Genomic DNA, 22,117 nt, shown 5'->3' on the forward strand with positions numbered 1-22,117 from the left:
GTGCGCCGGACTTACAAACGGACGGACTTGGACACACACGATCACACCAAAGTCCGACGGATTAGTACGTGATGACGTATGACTGGACTAAAATAAGGAAGTTGATAGCCAGTAGCCAATAGCTGCCCTAGCGTCGGTTTTAGTCCGTCAGACTAGCATACAGACGAGCTGATTTTTTGACCGGACTCGAGTCCATCGGAAAGATTTGAAACATGTTTCATTTTTAGGTCCGTCAAACTTTTGGGAAAAAAAAGTCAGCTGGAGCCGACAAACGATCGAATTATCTGACGGAGTCCGGTCCGCTGGACCAAGTCTGCCGTAAAGTCCGCTCGTGTGTACGCGGCATTAGGGGTAGCATGAAAGTGGAGCGAACCATCTCTGTAACAATTTGTACCTCAGATTGTTAAGCTGAATCATCAACTGTTGTTTCCTCCGCAGAGGAATAATCGGCTTGCTTTTCCTCTCGATCGTCTGAGGGTAATACCTCATCCTGTCCCCACTGTTCCCCTGATAAAGGGTTTGAAGTGGGAGAGAGCGATCTAGCACGCTTCCTATCCCTTTAGATGGAGGATGCGATTAAAGCCGCTAATCTTCCTTCTAAGCCATGCAGGGCAGAGGAAAACTCATCTTCAGTCACGTATACAGGGGCTGAAGTGTGAGAAGCAGTTGCACCACCAACAGGTTCCAATGACTCACCCTGGCTTGCCATGTTTTGTATCTCCAGAGAAGATGACAATGTGGAGGCATGACTGGAGTTCCCAGCGCCAGGGGGTGGAATTTTTGGCACCTTAGAGGCAGTTCTGGAAGTCACAGTGCAAAGCACAAACCCAGAGGCACTCAGGAAAATCACTTGTTGAGCAATAGTTTAGAAAAACAATGCTACCATAAAGATCAGCTTCGATGCTGAATAACAATTGTGTTTCCTGTACTGGAAATGCCTTATACACCCCTCATTTGACTCGGTGCTCCTGTGTCCTCAAGTGTGTCAGACTTCCTCTCCTGTAGGGATTGCTCTTAGAGTTACTGATAAGAGAGCATCTGTCCTTTTAAAAAGCCCCAGGGGAGCCTGATCTGGCTTTTGTCAGCGTTCTGCCCTTCAGCGTGTGCACCGTGTGCTCCACGAGGATGCTACGTCCCGCACACGCCGCCAGCTATTAGCCTAACCACCCCCCTCTCTAATACCCACCCCCTCCTTTTTACTAAACAAAACTAGTCCACGCGCGAAACAGCATTCGGGTCTGCAACTGCAGACCCGAAGGAGGAGGCTGCGAGCGCTGTCTGGCTTTACCAGAATGGTGAGTGTACTAAGTACAACAATCGGCGCTGCCTGTCATAACAACCCTTGCTGGACATGTCACATAAAGGCAAGTTTAATATATACAAGCAGTATGAAGCTGCCACCACACCTCTCTTTTATCAGCAGAATGTTATGCCCTCATGCTCCGACTTCCATCCTTTAATGATAGAGGCCGTTTTATACATGAAAATGTAAACACTACTGCTGTCCCCCCACTTAGTTCCATCAGAAGAGGAAACCGCTGACTACTGGGACCACACATGCTGTTACAGCCAGGACACAGAGCTTTTACAGTTTCTAGGCTTCTTCCCTTACCTTATCCTCACTGCTGAATGATACTGCTGAAAAACAGACAGATCCAAACTTCACTTATCACGGCGGGCAGCGCAGTTAAACCTTCAAAGACCGGGTCCCTTATAATAGGGGTTCCACTCCTTTTGGACCTGTATAGCACCCCTCAGGACAATTTTAGATAGTGTAGCAAGACCAAAAAGAGTCCTGGGTTCTAGGGTCCAACTCTCAAAGAGAAGCATTACAGGTAAAACCTTGTTCTTCTATGCGAGGACCGGGTGCCATAATGTGGCCGCAGTGGCGTGGATGGATCCGGTTGTAGAGGTTTTTGAAACCCAGCATGGATCCCTCCTGGAGCTCCTCAGAGCACATCTTCACTCGTGACCAACAGCTTAGACACTGGCGAAAAAACTGAGGTACTCCTGGAAGGAGGAGGGGTTATACAGGGGAGTCAACTTCCTGTATTGGGTATACCAGTGTGAACACCTTAAGGTGGCCCATAACCCATTAAGTAATTACTTAAGGCTCTGTGTCCCATGATGTATGATAAAAAAAACAGCATTATTGCTTGCACATGATTGGATAGAAGTCAGCGGAGATTTACGTCTTTCACTTTGTGGAAAATTCCATGCATGTGAACAGTCTATTTGTCTTAGTAAGTCAGCCATCATGCCTCTTCATTTAAAAAAAACTGCCCCCTTTTTTTTTTTTAGCTGGCAGCAGTCTTTTTAGTATTGTGTACTGAGCCACGCATGCCCAGCTCAGAGTACACTGTTGGCATGAATTTATGCTGGGATGAATCAACTGCTGTGCGCATGTGCAAGACTTTTACATTGTTCCAGGCTGGCCAATCAAGATATACAAAGCTGCTGAACACAGAAGACCAGGTGAAGATGTTGGCGCTAGTGAGGAAGCTTGTCAAATTGCTAGAGCAGAGGTAAAAATAGCAGAATTTAGTTTTAAATACCATAACGTGTTCTAGCTATTGCTTCCCATAGCATGGATACCACCAATATGTTTTTAAATAATCCTCATTCCTGCATTTCAGCTGTGGTCTGAAGATTGGATATTAAAGTGGAAAAACTGTCTGGTATCAGAATTAGTCTTTGTGTATACTGCCTAGATTGAAGTTCTTAAGCTTACCCAAATCTTCGTCGACAATGGTGTGTACTGTGTCCTTGCTAATGCCGAATTCCTCCGCCATCAATCATAGAGTCAGTCGCCAATATTGTGCCAACATTTGTCGCACTCGCTCGATCATGTCTGGGTTTCTGCTTGTTGACGATTGACCCGAATGTGGTTTATCTTCAGTTGTTTCCTTCCCGTCGTGAAAGCGTTTGAACCAGTCGTAAACACATTTTCTGCTCACAGCTTCCGTCCCGTACACTTGCACCAACATTCCTTGCGTCTCTCTCACCGTTTTCCCAAATTTGTAGCAGAACTTTATGTTCACTCTTTGCACCATTGCACTGTGATCCGACCTCTCACACTGACTATGTCCGACTGCCCGCAGCTGGTTTACCCTGACAGTCATGTGTACTCCACGCTAGGTGGTGCTTCTCGATGTGTCTCTGGATAGCAATGTGCATGCACACGCACCTGGCCCATGTTGCTGAGATATTGGACCATTCACCATACTTTTTAAACACACCTTGTATGTCCATGCTTGCACACACTATTTGATCATTCAGACCATGGCAAATTCAAGTGTAAAGAATACCTTGTCTTTAAGACTGGGTTCACACCTTCCACTGCAGAATGGAACCCCAAGGCAACACAGTTCCCACATACAAGTTTTGCAGCACACAGCAACACAATACCGTACACTGTGCAGTTTTGCACGGTCAAAAATAAAAAATATCAATTTTTGGGGCGTTTTCCTGTGTGGCTAGCCCATTCATTTGAATTGGCTGCCTAAACAGAACACATATTAATGTGTGTTTATTAACAATACTGGATGAAGCTGCTCCACCTGTTCATCCTCTCCTAAACTATTGATTTCCAGCCTGTCTTTATAGGATCTCTATTTTATCCCCTTCACTTCCCTCTCCAGGGTCCGATACAGTACAGTGAAATAGTAATACAGAGGCTTTTTTTTTACCTCCACTTTTATAATAGTATTTAAAGGCCAAGTTCCCCTTTATAGAATCAAAAAGATACAATGTAAATGCACATATTTTTGCAGAAAAAAAAAATGTGCATTTATTATTTTTTCCTGCAGGACCCTGAAAAGCATTTTTTCTACGATTAGTAGATTATGGGTACATTGTGAGCTCCTGCAGACATGTCCTCTGGCTTTCAGCCCGTACCTCTGTGCAGGCTTTCTGTTTGAAAGCCAGAGGACATGTTACTGGACTAAGTAAGTGATCGTCAGTGCCTCTGCAGCCCACTGAAACCACAAGTCTATCTGCCATGGTGGAACACAGTTCTTGTAGTTTATTCATTCACAAGAATATTTTTTTAAAAAGTGACAGCAGGTGCAGGGAGAGGATACCCCGCCTGCTGTCACAGAGAGGGGACGGGTGGGGGGGAGAGGGGGCAGGAGCTGGAACATCTTACATGTTCCACCCTAACAGATGGAACATGTAACATTTTCCAAAGGTGAACTTATCCTTTAACCCTAACCAATCTAGTAATCTAAATGATAGATGAAATGTTTAATACAATGTAAATTACTCTAGCTGTTAAACAACAATTTATACATATTTCTACACCGGTGCTAACACAGGGCATCTGAGGAGGAAAAACACACAAAAAGAAAGGAATTTACTAAGACTTGAGCAGACAGAATCTGGAGCAGATGTGCATGACAACCAACCAGCTTTTAGTTCTAATTTGTAAAGCTTAAAGAATATGTAAACCCAGCATTTCATATGCCTGATATGTGACTGCAGTAACATGTACTTGTATTAAAAACAATCCTGTTCTCTTTGTATTGCTTCCTTTGTGTGAAATCCCTGGTGTAACTGCCCAACCACATGCTAACATTATAGCCTGACAGGGCTGTATACATTGTGACCCATATGCAAAGAACTTGAGTGCCACTCAAAGCACTACAAAGCCTCCCCATGCAGTCCCTAGCACAAAACGGATGGTGGCATTCAAACAAGCTTATCCAGGCTAGCAGAAGCTAATTAGAAAACAGAAAGTGGAAACACCACACAACAGAGCCAAACTGCTATAAGGAAAGGTGAAGATACGGCTTCAGCCTAAGCTCCTCCTGACTACACTCCGCTGACATGTTTCACTCCACCCATGGAGCTTAATCATATCATCTCTATGATTAAGCACCATGGGTGGAGTGAAACATGTAAAAGGAGTGTAGTCAGGATGAGTTTAGGCTGGAGCCGTATCTATACCTTTCTGTATAGTGGCTGGACTCTGGTGTGCAGCGTTTCCACCTTCTGTTTGTCTGCTGTGGCATCATCTTCAGAGTTTGGCAGGTGGCAATGCCTGTCAAACAGATGTTCAGTAGCTGGCAGGATTGTCTCCTAAATGCCTGCCAGCCACTGCTATACCACCATCTGAAAAGTGTTTCACCGCAGTTCACTTTTCAGAAGGTGGTAGGCATTGCTGCCAATGTGAAAGAAGCCAAAGAAGGACTGTCTTTCCAAATGAGAGACAATTGGAAACCATAATGTGAGTAAATTAAAAGCAGCTGTAAAGGCAAATGCCCTTGTCACAATGTGTACCTAGACATAATACACACACAAGCAGTCTGATGGATGCAAACAATGCAGCAATCTATTTCGACTGGAAATCATTTTGTACAAGTACAAATCAAACTCAAACATAAAGGAAAACCCTAAACTTGAATTAAACAGACGATAAACCTTTATGCCTTAAAAGAAGTATGTCATGTATCTCAAATACAGCTTTGAAGCACTTGGAAAAGAAGATATAAGGAATGAAAAATAATTGTGTGTTTACAAGATCATTTATTTAAGAAGATGATCATAATGAGAAGACACACACTGTCCCTTGTCAGCATGTCTGGGATGCAGGATATCCAGAAGTGTTATTAACTTTGACACAAAGTGGTTTGGCTTAGGCGGTTTGTAATGTGTTTTGGCATCAACATGTTAAAGAACCAGTAAACCTTGAAATACAAACCCAGCTTTATTTCCCACAGTAGTATGAAACATTTTAAACTTCCCAGTTAGATAAAATAAAAGTGTATGAAATACCAACATATTTTTTAAAGATAAGTAGTGAGGAAAAAACGTTCAGATTTTTGCTGTCTGTGTCTCTCTACTGAGAGATTCATCCTCATTGTTGGACCTGATGGCCATTGTCTTCAATAAGGAGAGTGATGCCTCTGTAACTCTATCAAGCAATTTTCTTGCATATAATTGTTTGATGTAACTTTTTGCTAAATAAATAACGGAATTATAAAAACAAAAAAATAGGACAGTGATGGACAATCCGAAATTATAGGGCCATTTCACACATTTTCTGTACTAGAACAACCTCAGCCACCACTAGGACCTACAGAAAACTATTGTTGAACTGGTGAAGTTGTTCTTAGCACACAGAAAAAAAAGTTAACATATAACAATCTCTCTTGATGCACCTAATCCAAAGAATGTTCACTTTAGAAATACATAGTATAACCTGTGTTTAGGCGTTGATGATGGTTTCATTGCTTTGCATGAAGGACCTATCTGCCAGCTGGTGAAGACTCGAACCAAGTCTCTCTGGCCACTGTCCTCTTGACCATCTCTGTCTTGTGTAAGGCAGTGGCACTGATTGACTGCCTCTGTCTTAGTAACCAGTCAGTGCTTCTGCCTCGCACAAAGCCTAGGATGGCCCTTAACCCTTAGACTTTACCCTAACCCCATTACCCCTATTGAAAAAAAACATAAAAAATATGGACTTCTGCCTTCACTCAGACTTTCCTCATGTGTACTGTATAGTCATTATTGGTCAGGGATTTAAAATGTATTGAAGACAGAGGGTCAGCATAACAGTCAGGCTACATTTTTTTTAGAAAGAGATCAGCAATGGCAGCCACTCTCATTCTTTTGGGAAAGGTTTTCACTTTAACCCTTTTATTATCAAACTTTTCTTATCCTGCGCTAGAATTGCCACAGCCAATAGCTAACAGTTACAGGCCAAATTGTAACAATACTAATATCCTTGTAATAAAACTACTCATACATGCATAGATAAGAATAGACCTGGACACTGTTAAGCAATACCACTTCCCTATGTAAAGAGTGGCTGTTGTGTATCGGGCAGAGATATCAAGAGCCCACCAGTAAAGCCTCAATAAGGGCCACCTTAACATCTATATACTTTATGCAAAAAAATGTTTTACACCATACATCTACACAATACATGCTTATGGGCTCTTAGGCAGAAATATATTTTCTTCAAGTTTTACTTGTTTCTGAGATGCTGTGTTTCTGTTTGTGAACTGCAACTAATCTCAGGTAAAGTATGGCTAGTCTGAAACTAGTCTCTTTACAGAATGAAAGAGAAAAAGACTGCTCAATCCCTTCTGTTTGGCATAACACAAAAGTAACTGAACAGGGAAGCCTGGGGTAAGGCTAATGATCTACACCAGGGGGGGTCCAACCTGCGGCAAATGACGGCTATGAATGCCGCCCAACACAAAATTGTAAAATTACTTAAAAATGTTTATTTATTTTTTCTTATAAAAATGTGTTTGCACTTAGCGAACACATGCAGCCAAAAAAAAATTGACAGTGTCTCTTTATTTGGACTTTAATACATTTTATTATTATTATTATTATTATTAAACAGGATTTATATAGCGCCAACAGTTTGTGCATCGCTTAACAAAACGAAGGTAGACATTACAGTTACATTACAATTTAGTACAAGAGGAATCAGAGGACCCTGCTCGCTAGAGCTTACAATCTAGGAGGGAGGGTCAATTGATACAAAAGGTAATCGCTGTGGGGGGGGGGTGAGCTGATGGGGAAAGTAAAACAGTGTATTAGTTAGAAGCAGGATAAGCTTCTTTAAAGAAAAGGATTTTCAGGGATCGTCTAAAGATGGATAGATTAGGGGACAGTAGGACAGATTGGGGTGGGGAGTTCCAAAGGATGGAGGAAGCTCTGGAGAAATCCTGTAGGCGAGCATGGGAGGAGGTGACAAGGGAGCTAGAGAGCAGGAGGTCTTGAGACGACAGAAGAGAGCGGCTTGGTTGGTACTTTGAAACTAGGTTAGTGATGTAGCTGGGGCAGAGTTGTGGACTGCTTTGTAAATTATTGTTAGTACTTTGAATTTTATTCGTTGGGTGAGTGGAAGCCAGTGCAGAGATTGGCAAAGGACACTGAAGGATTGGTAAGGTGGATGAGTCGGGCAGCAGCATTCATTATGGACTTAAGAGGGGAAAGTGTATGTAAAGGTAGTCCAATGAGGAGTGAGCTGCAGTAGTCGAGGTGAGAGATGACCAGGGAGTGAATTAGAAACTTGGTGGTGTCATTGGTTAAAAAGGAGCGTACTCTAGAGATGTTGTGGAGGCTAAGGCGGCAAGATTTAGACAGGGACTGGATTTGGGCCTGAAAGGACAGTTCAGAGTCTAGGGTTACCCCTAGCACCCTGGCATGTGGGGACAGACTGATAGTTGTACCATTGATCTTGACAGAGAAGTCAGGGGAAGTGGCACATGGGGGAGAAAATATTAAGAGCTCGGTTTTAGATAGATTCAGTTTGAGGAAGTGGTGTAACATCCAGGCTGATATGTCTGTTAGTAAATCAGTGATGTGTGAGGAGACTGATGGAGTGAGCTGAGGGGTAGATAGATAGTTTTGGGTGTCATTGGCAAATGAATGGTAGTGGAAGCCATGGGAGGCTATCAGCTGACCCAGGGAGGATGTGTAAACTGTTTTATCTTCCCAAAGAAAGATATCTAAATCTTTACAATCACAACTTATTCATTTCATCAGTTTTCAGTAACTATCCTCAAGGATGAAGCACACAAAGATCAAAATTAGAACCAAAATATCTGATGAGCACCTTAAGAATTCATTGAGAATTGCTACTACAGTCATCGAACCAGATACTAATGCTTACGTTTATCAAAACAGTGTAAAATATTGCACTAGTTTTATGTTGCCCTCGTTTACTTTTATAATAAAAATATATTACAAGAAATTAGGTTCTATTACTTAGATAGATACATAATCTATATCAGTGATCGTTAACTTGTGATCTGCCTGATTTTTTTTGCTCACCGGCTATCCTTTTTTGTTAGTGTATTTTATTTTTGTGTGGCCCAAGACAATTCCTCTTCTTTAGTATGGCCCAGGAGGGTCAAAAGGTTGGACATCCCTGATCTACATTATTAAAGAATGTATATGTAAAGATTTTATGCAGAGCTGTAACTGTCCTATCACAACTTACAGAAGATACGATATGCTGTAGAGCGGCGGTGGTCAACTTTCCTGATATAGGGGGCTTTAGGTGTTACCCTTGACTTTACCAATCTGTCAGACTGTGGACATAGAACAGGAGATGGTCAAAGACTATGTGCACACTGCAAGAGATGGTCAGAGACTGTGGAAATGCTGCATACGATGATCAGAGAATGCGAGGCATGCTAAATAAGTCGTTGAAGGCTGAAGACATGCTTCCAGAGACAGTCAGACTGGAAACACATCACATGAGACTGCTAGAGATCACTGCTAATCCTGAAGCTTGGATGGAAAAAAAACACTTACACTTTCTATATATATATATATATATATATATATATATATATATATATATATATATATATATGCACAAGAGATCATTCAGTTTAGGAAAAAAAATATATATATATTTTTCCCTAAAATCACAATAAAAAGCAGCTCTGTGATTACTAAAATTTCCCGCACATAATAATAACAGCTTCTCAAACAGTAGATTTAGTCACCTGGAAAAGCCTGACTGCACCAATAATCTTCAAGCACATCAGGTAAAATGTTGATACACTGCAAACCACAAACTATAAATAAATATTTTCTCCTTACCTTCCAGCAAACACTCCGGAACCTGCTGCTTCTCAGCTGCCCATTAATCCCTTTCAGACGTATCGTTGCCAAATAATTGCTGTTTACAAAAAGTTCTTCCCACTCTTTGCTGTGAAGGTAAAAAAAAAAAGGAAAAACTTAGATATATTATATTTAAGTAACATATGACAGCAACATGCTGTATTTCATGAGTGGTTATAATATGAAAAAAAAAAAAGAAGCATTTGTAGCATTTTTTAACACTGATTTTATTCAAGCTCAGTTTTAAAACGCATGGTTGTCTTTTTTGGACACATTTCTTCTCAGGATTTAATGAATATGTAGATCGCTATAATTATGCCAGCTACTGAAATTCATAATGCCTATGGAGGCCATTCCATTTTCTCGAAAATGTTGGTACTGCAGTTCACTGAATAAACAAGAAAAATGAATATTAATACGGGCATGATCGTATTTCCGTTTGCGCGCTGTAGAGAGACGCAACGGGCAGAATTATTGAGAGCAACTCCAGCTAATAACTATTAGCTCCTCGATAAAATGTTTGCCTAAATTAACCCCCCCCCCCTCTTCTTTATCTTAACAGCAGACGGGCTGTTAAACATAACAGAGGATGGCATTATTTAACTGTTAGCGCTATTTACCACCGGAACGGCTCATACTTATTTCTACATGAGCAGGTTTAAATTTTTAACAGGTGCAGGCAAATTTAAATAAAATAGCATCAAAAATAAAAAAAATCCTTACTCTATAAACTGTTAAAAAGGCAAGCTTGAGCACCTTGCAATACCTATGGCTGACTAGATAAACAACCTAAATATGCCTCCCAGGCTTACAGACACAAGGGGCCTAACACCTGTGCCTCATTAATATACAAGTAAATCTGCTCTACTGGGAAATGATTGGAAATTAATTGTCCTAAACCATTTACAGAGTTTGAACAAAAGAACTTGACTTGGCTTCTCTTCTGTGTCTCTCTCCATCGCATGCCATGAATGACACATCATCAGCTGGAGAATAGTACGCAATGACCTGACTAGCTGATGCTTGTACACTTGTGTGCTTACAATTAGATACACAAATCGAGGTCACGTTCCAACGTGAACTTGAAAAAAAACCTACCCCAAAAAAAAAAAAAATTAAATATGACTAGTGTCCTTATCAACTAGTAAAATCTTAGATGCCATTTGGGTTGCCAGCTTGTCTTTGGCTTCTATGAGTTTCAACAATTTAGTTTTTTTTAAAATTAATAAACGTAGGATTGTTTTTTCTTATATGTTAACACATAATTCTACAGATAAATGTTTTTGAGGACAGCTAATATCATGACCAGACACTAATGCCCCGTACACACGGTCGGATTTTCCAATGGAAAATGTCCGATTGGAGCGTGTTGTTGGAAATTCCGACCATGTGTGGGCTCCATCGGACATTTTCCATCGGATTTTCCGACACACAAAGTTGGAGAGCAGGAGATAAAATTTTCCGACAACAAAATCCGATCGCGTCAATTCCGACCGTGTGTGGCCTGTTCCGACGCACAAAGTGCCACGCATGCTCAGAAGAAATTCCGACATGGAACAGCTTGGTCAGGTAAAATTAGCGTTCGCAATGGATACAGCACTTTCGTCACGCTGTAATGTTAAAAATGGTTTAATACAGCGCTTTCTCTTCTTCTTTATAATGTGAGAAGAATTAAGTAGTTTTGCTGCTCATATTCACACACACTTCTCACAAACTTATTTTTGTGTTTTTTTCTTGGGATTCCCTGAATATATTGTTATTTGTCACATCTGACAGAATTTTTTTTTTTTTTTTTGTGATTTCAAGCCATTTTTGGTTTAGATTTTATGTTTGTATTTTTTCCAAGGCTGATCTTTCTTTAATGTTATTTTTAGTTTTACTACAGACTATTTTTGTGTGTGTTTTTGTGTCAAGTTACCACAACACCATTGATATCTTTTATTATTTAATCTCAAGGAGATTGTTTGGTGTTGGTGTCCCTTGTTAATTTCACATTGTATTTTTGAAATGTACCTGAATCCTCACAAACTGTCCTTTTTGAAGTCAAACACACATAGGCAAGTATAATTCAAAACAAAATTCCTTTATTAAGGGCTCAGAACTAAACAAAGAGGGAGGCAACACTGGATCAGCAGGAGAAATTAGGGAAGCCTGGGATCCCCAGGGCAGACATCAATTCTTGAACATCAAAATTGGTGGCCTGAGGAGTCCATATGTAAGGGAGGGCAGTCTGGTCCAGAAGTCGCAGAGATCTGGAAAGCAGCAGATGACTTCTGTGTCCCCAGGCTGTGGTACCACGCTTCATTCCGGGCTGTGGCTGTGCTGTTGGAGATGTGGCAGGAGGAGGAGTAGGACCTGGAGGAGGAGGACTTGGAGGACCTGGAGGAGAAGGAGGAGGAGGACCATCTGTGAGTTCGCAAAGGTGTGTCTGAGCTGTAATTTGGCCCCTCATACCTTTATTAAGAGCCTCTAATATGAGCGACTCACACATGAGTTGTTGTCCCTCCTCCATCCTCTGCATTTTAGAGGCAATGATGGCAGCGAAGTCCTCCTCCACGGTGTGTGGTGCTCCCAGGGGTCTCTGTAGCCCTCCAAAAGAGGCCTATGGCAGCCTCCTCTAGGGCACTCCTCCTCCTGCCACTTTCTCTTTCCAGGTGTTGGGGAGGGACCTGCAGATCAGGCAGCCGGCTCGGCCCGGCCACCTCCTGGCTGAGACTTCCCTGTGTATGAAAAAGGGACATGGTTTTAGTTTTTGCATCATCAATCACAATCCTAAATTAGTACTCCAAACTAACATCTAGTTAACATCATTGATTGGACAACCTGAACTATTTAGAGGAATGCTATACCTGGCTCAAGCTGGGCTCCTCCACATGTTGTTGCCTGGAAGACCCAGGTTGGGCGTCAGAAGCCTCAGCTGGGGGGGAAGAAAGCGTGGAAGGAAGACTGGAGAGGGATGACCTGGGTTCAGTCTGGCCTGCCAGAAAATGCAGCCTGTCATAGTACCACATCCTGGGGACATAGATGTCATCTGCTGCTCCGGATCTCTGCGAATCCTGGACTTTCTGGCGCTCCCTTACATATGTTCTCCTCAGGCCACCAATTAAGATCCTCAAATATGTGATGTCTGCCATGGGGATCACCTGCTTCACAATTTCCAACAAATGATCCAGCGCTGCCTTCCTCTTTGTTTGGTTCTTGTAATGTGGGTGGTTGATCTCCCACAGACATGGCAGCTCCCTTAACATATCAATGAATATTGACATGAAGTCATTCTCTTTTAATAAGATATCCATGTTCACTGCAAGACACAACACAAGACAAAGCCTAATGTCAGACAAAACTATCCTAATCTTGTTACAATATAGGCCTCAATCTAGAAGCAGTATAGGCACAAGTTTGTCTCTTACCTTCGTTCTTACGATCGGCGCGTCCAATGCTCCTTTGTCCGCTCACAGATCGTACGTACTACGCACGCGTGTTACGCTTTATACACACTGCGCATGCGTGTAACTCCGCCCGCCCCTGACGTTCTTTCTAGTCTATTCCCCGCCCCTTTTCGTTCGGCGCAGTGGGTGAAGAGCACATGGCGGAGTTAGAGCAGGTGCGTGCTAATTCTAGCAATGAGGAGGAGGAGGAAAGCCCGGATCCGGACACGTCCCGATCCAGAAGGAGACGATTTAGGGCCACAAATATGTCCTTTGGGGAGATGTTGGAGATGGTGGACATCATGAAGAAGGCCGACTATGACGGAAAGTATGGGCCTTACCCCAACCCCAATATCCGAAAGGCCAAGATCATGGCGAAAGTGATCAAAAGTCTGCACAGGAACTTCGGGGTACGACGATCGAAAGATCAGCTCAGGAAGCGGTGGTCGGACCTAAAATTAAGAGAGCCCGAGCAGTACCGAAAGATCCGGAGAGTGCTGCAAAAAAGTAAGTAGTTGTGCTGTGTTCCTATTATTTTTGTCTTTATTACGTTCGTGCTGCTCCATATGCTTATCTTAATTGTACAGTTTAAACTGTCAATTTTAATGTTCATGGGCCCATTATTCGTTCGTATCCAAAACATTTTTTTCACCCTCTAAAACAACATTGTTTCTGCCATATGCATTTGCCAACATTTTTTAGGGCCTACTTGGATGCAAAATATTTGGTTGTGTAGATGGGTTTGTTACTAGAATGAAATGCTAACTAGATTCTGTGTAAGGAGAGGACACTCAGCAGCTGTTTTCACATCTGGACACTGGAGCACTAGTGTGGGACACAAGAACACCATTTTTATTAGGGGGGGCACACAGGTGCTCCAGTGTATACTATAGGGGGGTCTCCATCTGTGAAGCTTGTACTAAACAGGTAAAGTATTTCAGGTTGACAAAGGACAATAAAAAAGCGACATCTTTGAACTCTGCTAAAATAGACAATTGTACCCCACTTCCAAGCAATGTTTCCTATTTATAGTTCTGCCATCAAATCACTGTGTGCTAATTATACCATTTTTGTTTTACATAGGGGAGAAAAGACTCGGAGGACACCCCTCATCCGAGGAGACCAGAGACCCCCCACCTGTGGAAGAAGGTGAAATACCCCCAACCCAAGTGGAGCAGGAGGAGGAAGAAGATGTGGTTGAAATTGCCACCACAACAGGTGAGTGTCTGCGACCACAGGCTCAGGTAAGCGATGGATGCTGGCAGATTTTTGATACCTGTTTTTGTTTGGTTTCTCTCTTTTTAGGTGATCGAGATCCTTTCACATCCGAAAGTGCCCAGATGCTGATCGGGGAGATCATGGGGTGTAATTTAGAATTGGAGAACATAAAGACAAAAATCAATGATGTGATTAAAAGAAATAATAACATCATTGATGTTTTGGGGCGAATTTAATACCCCACAAAATCACTTTTGTTTTTGTGTGGTACAATGTTAAAAATTTTTTAGAATTGTTTCGAAAAGCCAAATTTGGAGGATGCACACAGTGTGCCAACATGTACTATCTGCCATCACAGGAGATCAATAGACGCGTTTTGGGGGTGCAACCCCTTCCTCAATAATAAAGTAGCGGTGAGGAAGGGCTTTCTCCCCCAAAACATGTCCCTTGATCCCCCGTGATGGCAAGTCGCACATGCTGACATTCGTAAATTGGTGTGCATCTTCCAAATTTGGCTTTTCAAGGGGTGATTTGACCCCATCTGAACGCAATATCAAACACAGTTCCTAAATACTCATGTCTGATATTGCCTTTAGGTTTTACCATATGTGAACTTTGTAAGTTCAAGTTTTTTGTCTTTCTTGTTGGTTTTACACAGGCCTGTTTTATCGTAAATGGACATTTCTATTTTTGATAATGCCGCCCCAAAAATTGTTATACAAGAAACATGTTGGTTTGTTCTAAAAACCGTTTCTAAATGCACATGTGATTGTGCAGGTATTAAAAAGATTGTTAATCAAGAATGTGTGGATTATTGTCTCAACGCAACAACATTTTGTGGTGATGTAATTGCTGTTTTCGTAAAAAATGGTGGTTATTTCCTAAGGGCAAATCCTCTTTGCACTACAAGAGCATTTTCATTGCAGTTTCAAGAGCACTTGTAGTATAAAAAGTGTATACGCCTTTAGTAAATAACAGCCAACAGTGCTTTGTATAAGGTTACACAATCACGCCATTTTCAGGACTCCACACATTGCTGTCAGGGTCAGCTAAAACAAACACAATGTCCACAAAGAATTTCTTTTTTTTTTTTTTATTGGAAAAAGGCTTCACAAATTTGAAGGCATATTGATGGCCCCCCTACCCGCAAAGAACTCCAGGTATCGTAACCGGACATCACGGGCACTCAGGGAGGGCAAGCCAGGACGGCCGCTTTCAAGCGCCATCAGTGTTTCAGGTATCACTCCGGCCTCAGGCCCAACTGAGCCAGCATAGTTGGCCCAATGTTTCCTTAAAAAGTTATGGAGAATACAGCACGCCAGTATAATATGGTTCAGTTTATACTCCGCCATATGGATAGGTGTCAGAAATAGGCGGAACCGACTGGCCAGGATTCCAAATGTGTTCTCCACCACTCTTCGGGCTCTGGCCAGCCGGTAATTAAAAACCCTCTGTATCGGGGTGAGGGTCCTCATCGGGAATGGCCGCATCAGGTGGTCCCCCAGCGCAAACGCTTCATCAGCAATGAACACGAATGGGAGTCCTTCCACATTGTCCTCTGGAGCTGGCAAGTCCAAGCTGCCATCCTGGAGACGCCTGTAGAACTCCGTCTGGGCGATGACTCCACCATCGGACATCTGGCCATTCTTCCCCACGTCCACATACAAGAAGTCGTAATTAGCCGACACCACCGCCAACATCACAATACTATTGAACCCCTTATAGTTGAAATAGTACGACCCTGAGTTGGGTGGTGGGATGATGTGGACATGTTTCCCATCAATTGCCCTTCTGCAGTTAGGAAAGTCCCACCGCTGGGCAAAGTGGGAGGCCACAGTCTGCCATTCCTGTGACGTAGAAGGAAACTGTTGAGGAAAACAAAAATAAATTAATATTTTTGCACAGAAACATGGCAAGCAGATTAGGCACAAACATTCTGGGGCAACCTCCAGATAGCATTTATTAAGGGGAATTTAACAACACCAAAGTATAAGGTACACCTATCATATTCCCCCTCCCCCCCCCCTCTCATGGGCCATTTCGAACATTATGGGGGGTGTGGAAATCTTGGACAGGTAACCCTCTTCACTTCATTGAGAGATGAATGCCTAAATACAGGGTATTACTTGGAACAGCCCCTCAGTTACACTATTGGCAGCCCACTGGACAGGTAAGAAGTGTCCGAATACAAAGATATAAATACACATTGTACACATTTGAGCACATTTGAACATTCTGCTATTACCTGACTCAAGATAATAATAGTATATTAAAAATTCAAACAGTACCATTGGAAAGTATACAGGCAGGCCCTTGCACTACATGCTTTGGGGAATTCATCCATAAATCAGACCACAAAAGAGATGGGTATAGTGTGTATGGGTTTGGCAAAGTCAGCAGATAGATGATTGAGGATAGATAGAGAATTGGGATCAGCTGACTTAGCAGTTGGGGGAGGGAGGGTTACTAAAAATGATTTGGGGACACCACAAAAAATAAGCCTCTGCCACTCTGCCAGAATTTAAAGCTAAAATAACATTTCTAAACATTTTAGGGGGTGTTTGGGGTAAAGCACTACTATGGAGCTGATAAAATACATTGTTAAGTGACTACATGAGGTGAATATAGGTCCAGGAGAGAACATGCTGGGGTGGTTATTGAACGCCAATCTGTATGAAGGACCTAAAAAAATAATTACATAAAAATCCAGCATGCATGAGGACAAAGGGGACATTCACAGCATATTACAATCATGGTAATTAGGGAACGAGGAAAGAAATACAATATATTAGCAAACATCAAATACAATAAAATGTGATATTAAAGGATAAAGATCTTACCTTCATATACTCCTTCTGCAGGACCTGTATGATGGCAGAACAGGTCTCTAGGATGATGATACCCAGAGCCTGGGGGGAGATGCCTGTCGAGAACTTCAAGTCCTGCAGACTTCTCCCTGTCGCCAAGTACCGCAGGGTAGCGACCAGCCTCTGCTCCGGAGTGATGGCTTGCCTCATGCAGGTATCCTGCCTGCTAATATAAGGGGTCAGCGAAGCCAACAGACGGTGAAACACGGGGTCCGTCATCCTGAGAAAGTTCCTGAAATCATCAGGATTATTCTCACGGAGCAAAGGCATATGAGAGAACTGGTCACGCTGAAGCAACCAATTCTTGGTCCATGAACTCCTCCCCACCCTGTTCATGGACTGGACTTGTGTCAAGGTCAGGACCCCAACACCAAGCCCCCGCACAGCACGAACTGTACGAGGAGTACGCATACGCAACATGGCTAGAAAACGGTCAGCTGCTCAGAACGAAGTAACAGAACGCACTGAAGAACAGCAAGGCCTGTGAAGAGCGACCTGAAAAACAGTAACGAACGAACAAGAATACAATGACTAATTAAAGTTACGCGGAACTTGCTTGCATGCACTGAAGAGCAGATACAAACCCACAAGCACAAACTGAACGGCAGAAAACGATCTGAAAGCCACGAGTCTGAAAAAGCGCGAATCGTCTCTCACCAAACTTGTACTAACACGAGATTAGCAAAAGGAGCCCAAAGGGTGCCGCGCTTGGTTCTGAACTGGCCTTTTCTAGTCTCGTCTTACGTGCTTGACGCCACCGCGTTCTTGGCGATTGGAAAATCCGACAACTTTGTGCGACCGTGTGTACGCAAAACAAGTTTGAGCCAACATCCGTCGGAAAAAATCCTAGGATTTTGTTGTCGGAATGTCCGAACAAAGTCCGACCGTGTGTACGGGGCATAACACAAAAGTCAACAAAGTATAGGCATTCACTATCAAATCTGTTAGATTTTGATCAATCAGAAAATACTAGTAATGACCCCATTAATGCCTATGACCAGGGCTAAATTTAGACATTTCTCTGCACTAAGAACCCTTATATATATTTCTTTACAAGCTTTGCCAGCATGTTGATAGATCTCCCAGCAAGTAGTTTGAGTCCTTCACTATGTATAAGCGCATCCACTGCTGTTACATCCAGGTAAAACCACTATAGCCCCCCCAAAACTCATCAGATATACTGTATATCCGTATTACTATCGACATTGGTAGCATAAAAGGTTTACCTGGGTCTGTTCTGGAAACTAATAAAAAAAGCCACAAGGGCCATTTTAGGACACTGGTGGGCTCATAGCACCCATAGACCCCTTTCACACTGAAGGCGATTTTCAGGCATTTTATCCATCATGATCTGAAAGCTTGGCCTAACAAATAAAGCTGGCCATACACTGTTAGATTTTCGTTCAGATGGTCATACAAAATTTGGAAAAATCATTGGCGCATTTAATGATGACATCATGGAGTCAATGAATTTCTTCTGAAAGCCCTGCAAAATTTTGTTTGATTGCCATGCCCATGTTTAGAACTTTAATTTCTGGTTTCAAGTGGTACAATAGTATACAAATACAATGCAATTTTTACTGTCTGAAGACCACATTAATAGTTAAAATTTTGAAAGTTCAGATAAGAAACAAGAGAAAATTTCCATTCTGTGGTTTCAAATTTTCTCATCCATATGGTCAAAAAAAAAAAAAAAAAAGTCGCTTTGTCCCCATTAAACAAAAGAAAATTGAAAGAACATTCTGTAAGCATTTTATACATTTTTTTGTATTTGGTTTCTCTTTGCTTTTAATATTCCATTACAGCAAGTGAACTAAAAATGTATCATGAGCTACAGTATGTGAACTGTCTTGTTGATAATTATTAGAAAGAGCAACCCAAGGGCTGAAACAAGTTTTTCTGTGCAGGCATGTCTGAAGCCTCTGCTGAAGGGGGAGATTAGCTAATCTCAGCTCTAATTTTCACTTAAACAGTGATAACATGACCAAGTGCTTAGGCTTTCAGACATGTGGCCAGACATGACCAGACTCCATAACGAAAAGTATTTAAAGACGATCTATAGTCACAGCTTACACTTTCATTTTGTAGCACCCCCCTGACACCCGGAGGGGAGTGGCAGACCCCCAGTGGCAAGGTGGGCTGACATTTACTCTAAGTTCATGATTAGTTCATGACTAGCAACAGGGGACTGAGGAATATTGGGCGCCAGTAACTTTAGTCCCTTTTTATGATTTTACAGCTCCAAACACACAGGGAGAGAAGGTTAAGATCTGGACATCAGCCTGGCTAATTTCTTGAATAATCTTTCCTTGAACCTTGTTTCTTTTGAACCCTTTGTCCCTCCCGTAAACTTCCTATTTTAACCATTTGCACTTCTTGTTTGCAGAATATTGTGCTCTCTTCAGCAAATATCTTGCTCTTGTCTGCCGTTCGTATCTTTGCTACCACTCAATACTGAACCTTGACTTGTTCCTCGACTTCTGTTTGATCTCAACCTGCTACCACTTGTTACTGACCTTTGGCTTGTAACTGTCTATGCTTCTACTTCACCCCTACCTGCTATATCTGTTACTGGACCCTGGCTTGCTAACTTCCTGATGAGGCAATCTTGAGGGTCGCAACCTAGTATTAACAGGCAGCAAAACACATCTCCACTATCAGGAACTCTGTACTTATCCAGCTGGTTGGAGGGGGCCTCTCTAATGCTATTAGCTACTGAAATCCGAGCCTGACCCCCAACCGTGGCAATGTCTCTGTACTTCCACCTTTGAGAATCACAAGGCCCCTGTAAGGATTCAGCTCCATTTAGCTACTTCTTTTAGCAGAGTCCTTATTCCTGATTCTCAATGCTGAGCAACTCCCCCCTCCTTCCAGGCTGGACAACTTGAAACTCAACTCCAAGCCTCCAATAGCAAGCACATGTTAGGCCCCATAAAGGTTACAGGCCTAACATGTCATACAATTAGAAAGCACCCAGTGTCACATGGTAAAGCCGAAATATAAATGCTCTCCCCTGCATGCACCACTGGCAATAAACTTCCTAGTGGTTGGCCAGAGTGAACATAAATATTCATAACCCAGCATACTGTAGCCTTTCACTCTAATGCCAGAGCCACCAGTGACACTTATTGGCTGAAGGCAGAAACAACAGCAATACTGAGCATAGGGGAATACCAAATGCGTACAGAGAACACATACTTAGGGTTTTTTACCACCCAGCAAACTAAATTTAGATAGTCATTCCTGCTTAGGGCAGGGGGCCTAAAATTGTATAACCTTAGCATTTTAATAGCAATACAAATGATAATTATTTTTGACAATCTAACATATTTAAGTTAGATTTCTAAGAGCTACATATCCTATGGTATCTTGTGGCTGCAAGCACTGATTCCTGTACTCACTGTGTCTTCTGAAACTTATCCTCTCAGCACCTCAGGCATATTCACTGGGAATAGTGAATGTGTAAAAGAATTCAATGAAGTAAATGTGTGGAATTTTTCAAAAAGTGAGTTTTTATCTTTAAGATTGTTCAGATTATTAAGTGTAAGTTGGAAACTATTGAAATAAATGTAGAAATTCATATATTACCTACATTTTTACCAAAAATGCACTTTAACCTGTTCTAGTGCTCTTTTTAGCTCATATTCAATGCAGGAAGACTGCTAACATTTTTAATGAGTACAATTCCATTTACCATATATACGACTACCTTCAGATGACGGGATGCTGGCAAAAAGCATGGCTGCAGGGACATTCCCCTAGCTTCAGATACATAGCAAGCAATAGAGAGATCACAAGGGTTCCGTGTCCTGCACTGCTGTCTAGGAAACAGGCAAGTGAAAAATACTATTTTCCTGATCATACAGTACAGGCTTCTTTAAATCATTACGACTGAGAGTCCAAAAGCAGTCCAACTGAGGGGTGGGCAATACAGCAGACAATGCCCACTCACTAGCCCTCCACCAAAAACAGGTCTCGGAGAGCGGCTTGTAGCACCACACACCCAAAACTGGCATCAGAGAAGGATTAAACAGCCATCCAGTAGGGGCAGCACAGTGGCTAAGTGGTTTGCACTTTTGCCTGGTAGCACTGGGGTGGTCGGTTCAAATCTCACAGGGCTACCTGGATGGAGTTTTCAAGTTCTCCTTCTGCCTGTGCGGGTTTCCTCTAAGTACTCTGGTTTCCTCCCACACTCCAAACACAAAGTGGTAGGTTAATTAGCTTCTGTCTAAATTTGCCCTAGTATGTGTACAGTATGAATGAATGTGAGTTATGGACCTTAGACTGTAAGATCCTTGAGGACAGGGACTGATGTGAATGTGCAATATATAAATTGTTGGCCTGCACAGTCCTGACCTCAACCCGATAGAACACCTTTGGAATGAATTACAGTGGAGACTGAGAGCCAGGCCTTCTCATCCACATCAGTGCCTGACCTCACAAATGCGCTTCTGGAAGAATGGTCAAACATTCCCATAGACACACTCCTAAACCTTGTGGACAGTCTTCCCAGAAAAGTTGAAGCTGTTATCGCTGCAAAGTGTGTAAAACAAGCGTGTACAGCTTCCACCAGTGTAGTAATAGTCTCCTTAAGACTAGAAGAAATGTTTGTAACAGATGCATCATCTAGACTCAACACCTTGGAAGGCAAGAAAGCTTCCTCAGGTGACGTCTCCTCCTCCTGCCCTCTATGCAGCTCAACTGCAAATAAAACATTGATCCCAGAGAGGAGGCAGAAGGGAATCGATAATGCAGTCTGCTGTTTAGGGCCTGAACAAGACCAGGGATCTGAAGTCTGACAGAAAATTTCCTCTTTAGAAAGTAAGGCAGAGCCAAGTGTGGCAAACAGCCCAACTAATGACCAGAAGAAAGGAATCAGAATGGGGGCAACCATCAGAGGAAAGGGTACCAGGGCCTGGACTGTGCATTTGTCTGTGCAAGCATAGTAGCACCTAGTTCACTCAGGTGTAATACTGTGCCAGTGCCACATAAGGTGCCCTCCTGAAT

General features: G+C 42.4%; 1 protein-coding gene across 4 annotated transcripts in view; it reads right to left on the bottom strand.

Annotated features, from left to right (window-relative positions):
- TBC1D5 (TBC1 domain family member 5) overlaps positions 1–22,117 on the bottom strand; it is an 842,416-nt gene that overhangs the window by 361,166 nt on the left and 459,133 nt on the right. For all 4 annotated transcript variants that reach the window (XM_073630202.1, XM_073630199.1, XM_073630201.1 and 1 more), the window contains one exon: positions 9,577–9,685. In XM_073630202.1, coding sequence (XP_073486303.1) covers positions 9,577–9,685 — 109 coding nt within the window. The remainder of the gene's footprint in view (positions 1–9,576; positions 9,686–22,117) is intronic.

The sequence above is a fragment of the Aquarana catesbeiana genome, linkage group LG05, assembly GCF_042186555.1.
Source record: "Aquarana catesbeiana isolate 2022-GZ linkage group LG05, ASM4218655v1, whole genome shotgun sequence".
Taxonomy (NCBI): Eukaryota; Metazoa; Chordata; class Amphibia; order Anura; family Ranidae; genus Aquarana; species Aquarana catesbeiana.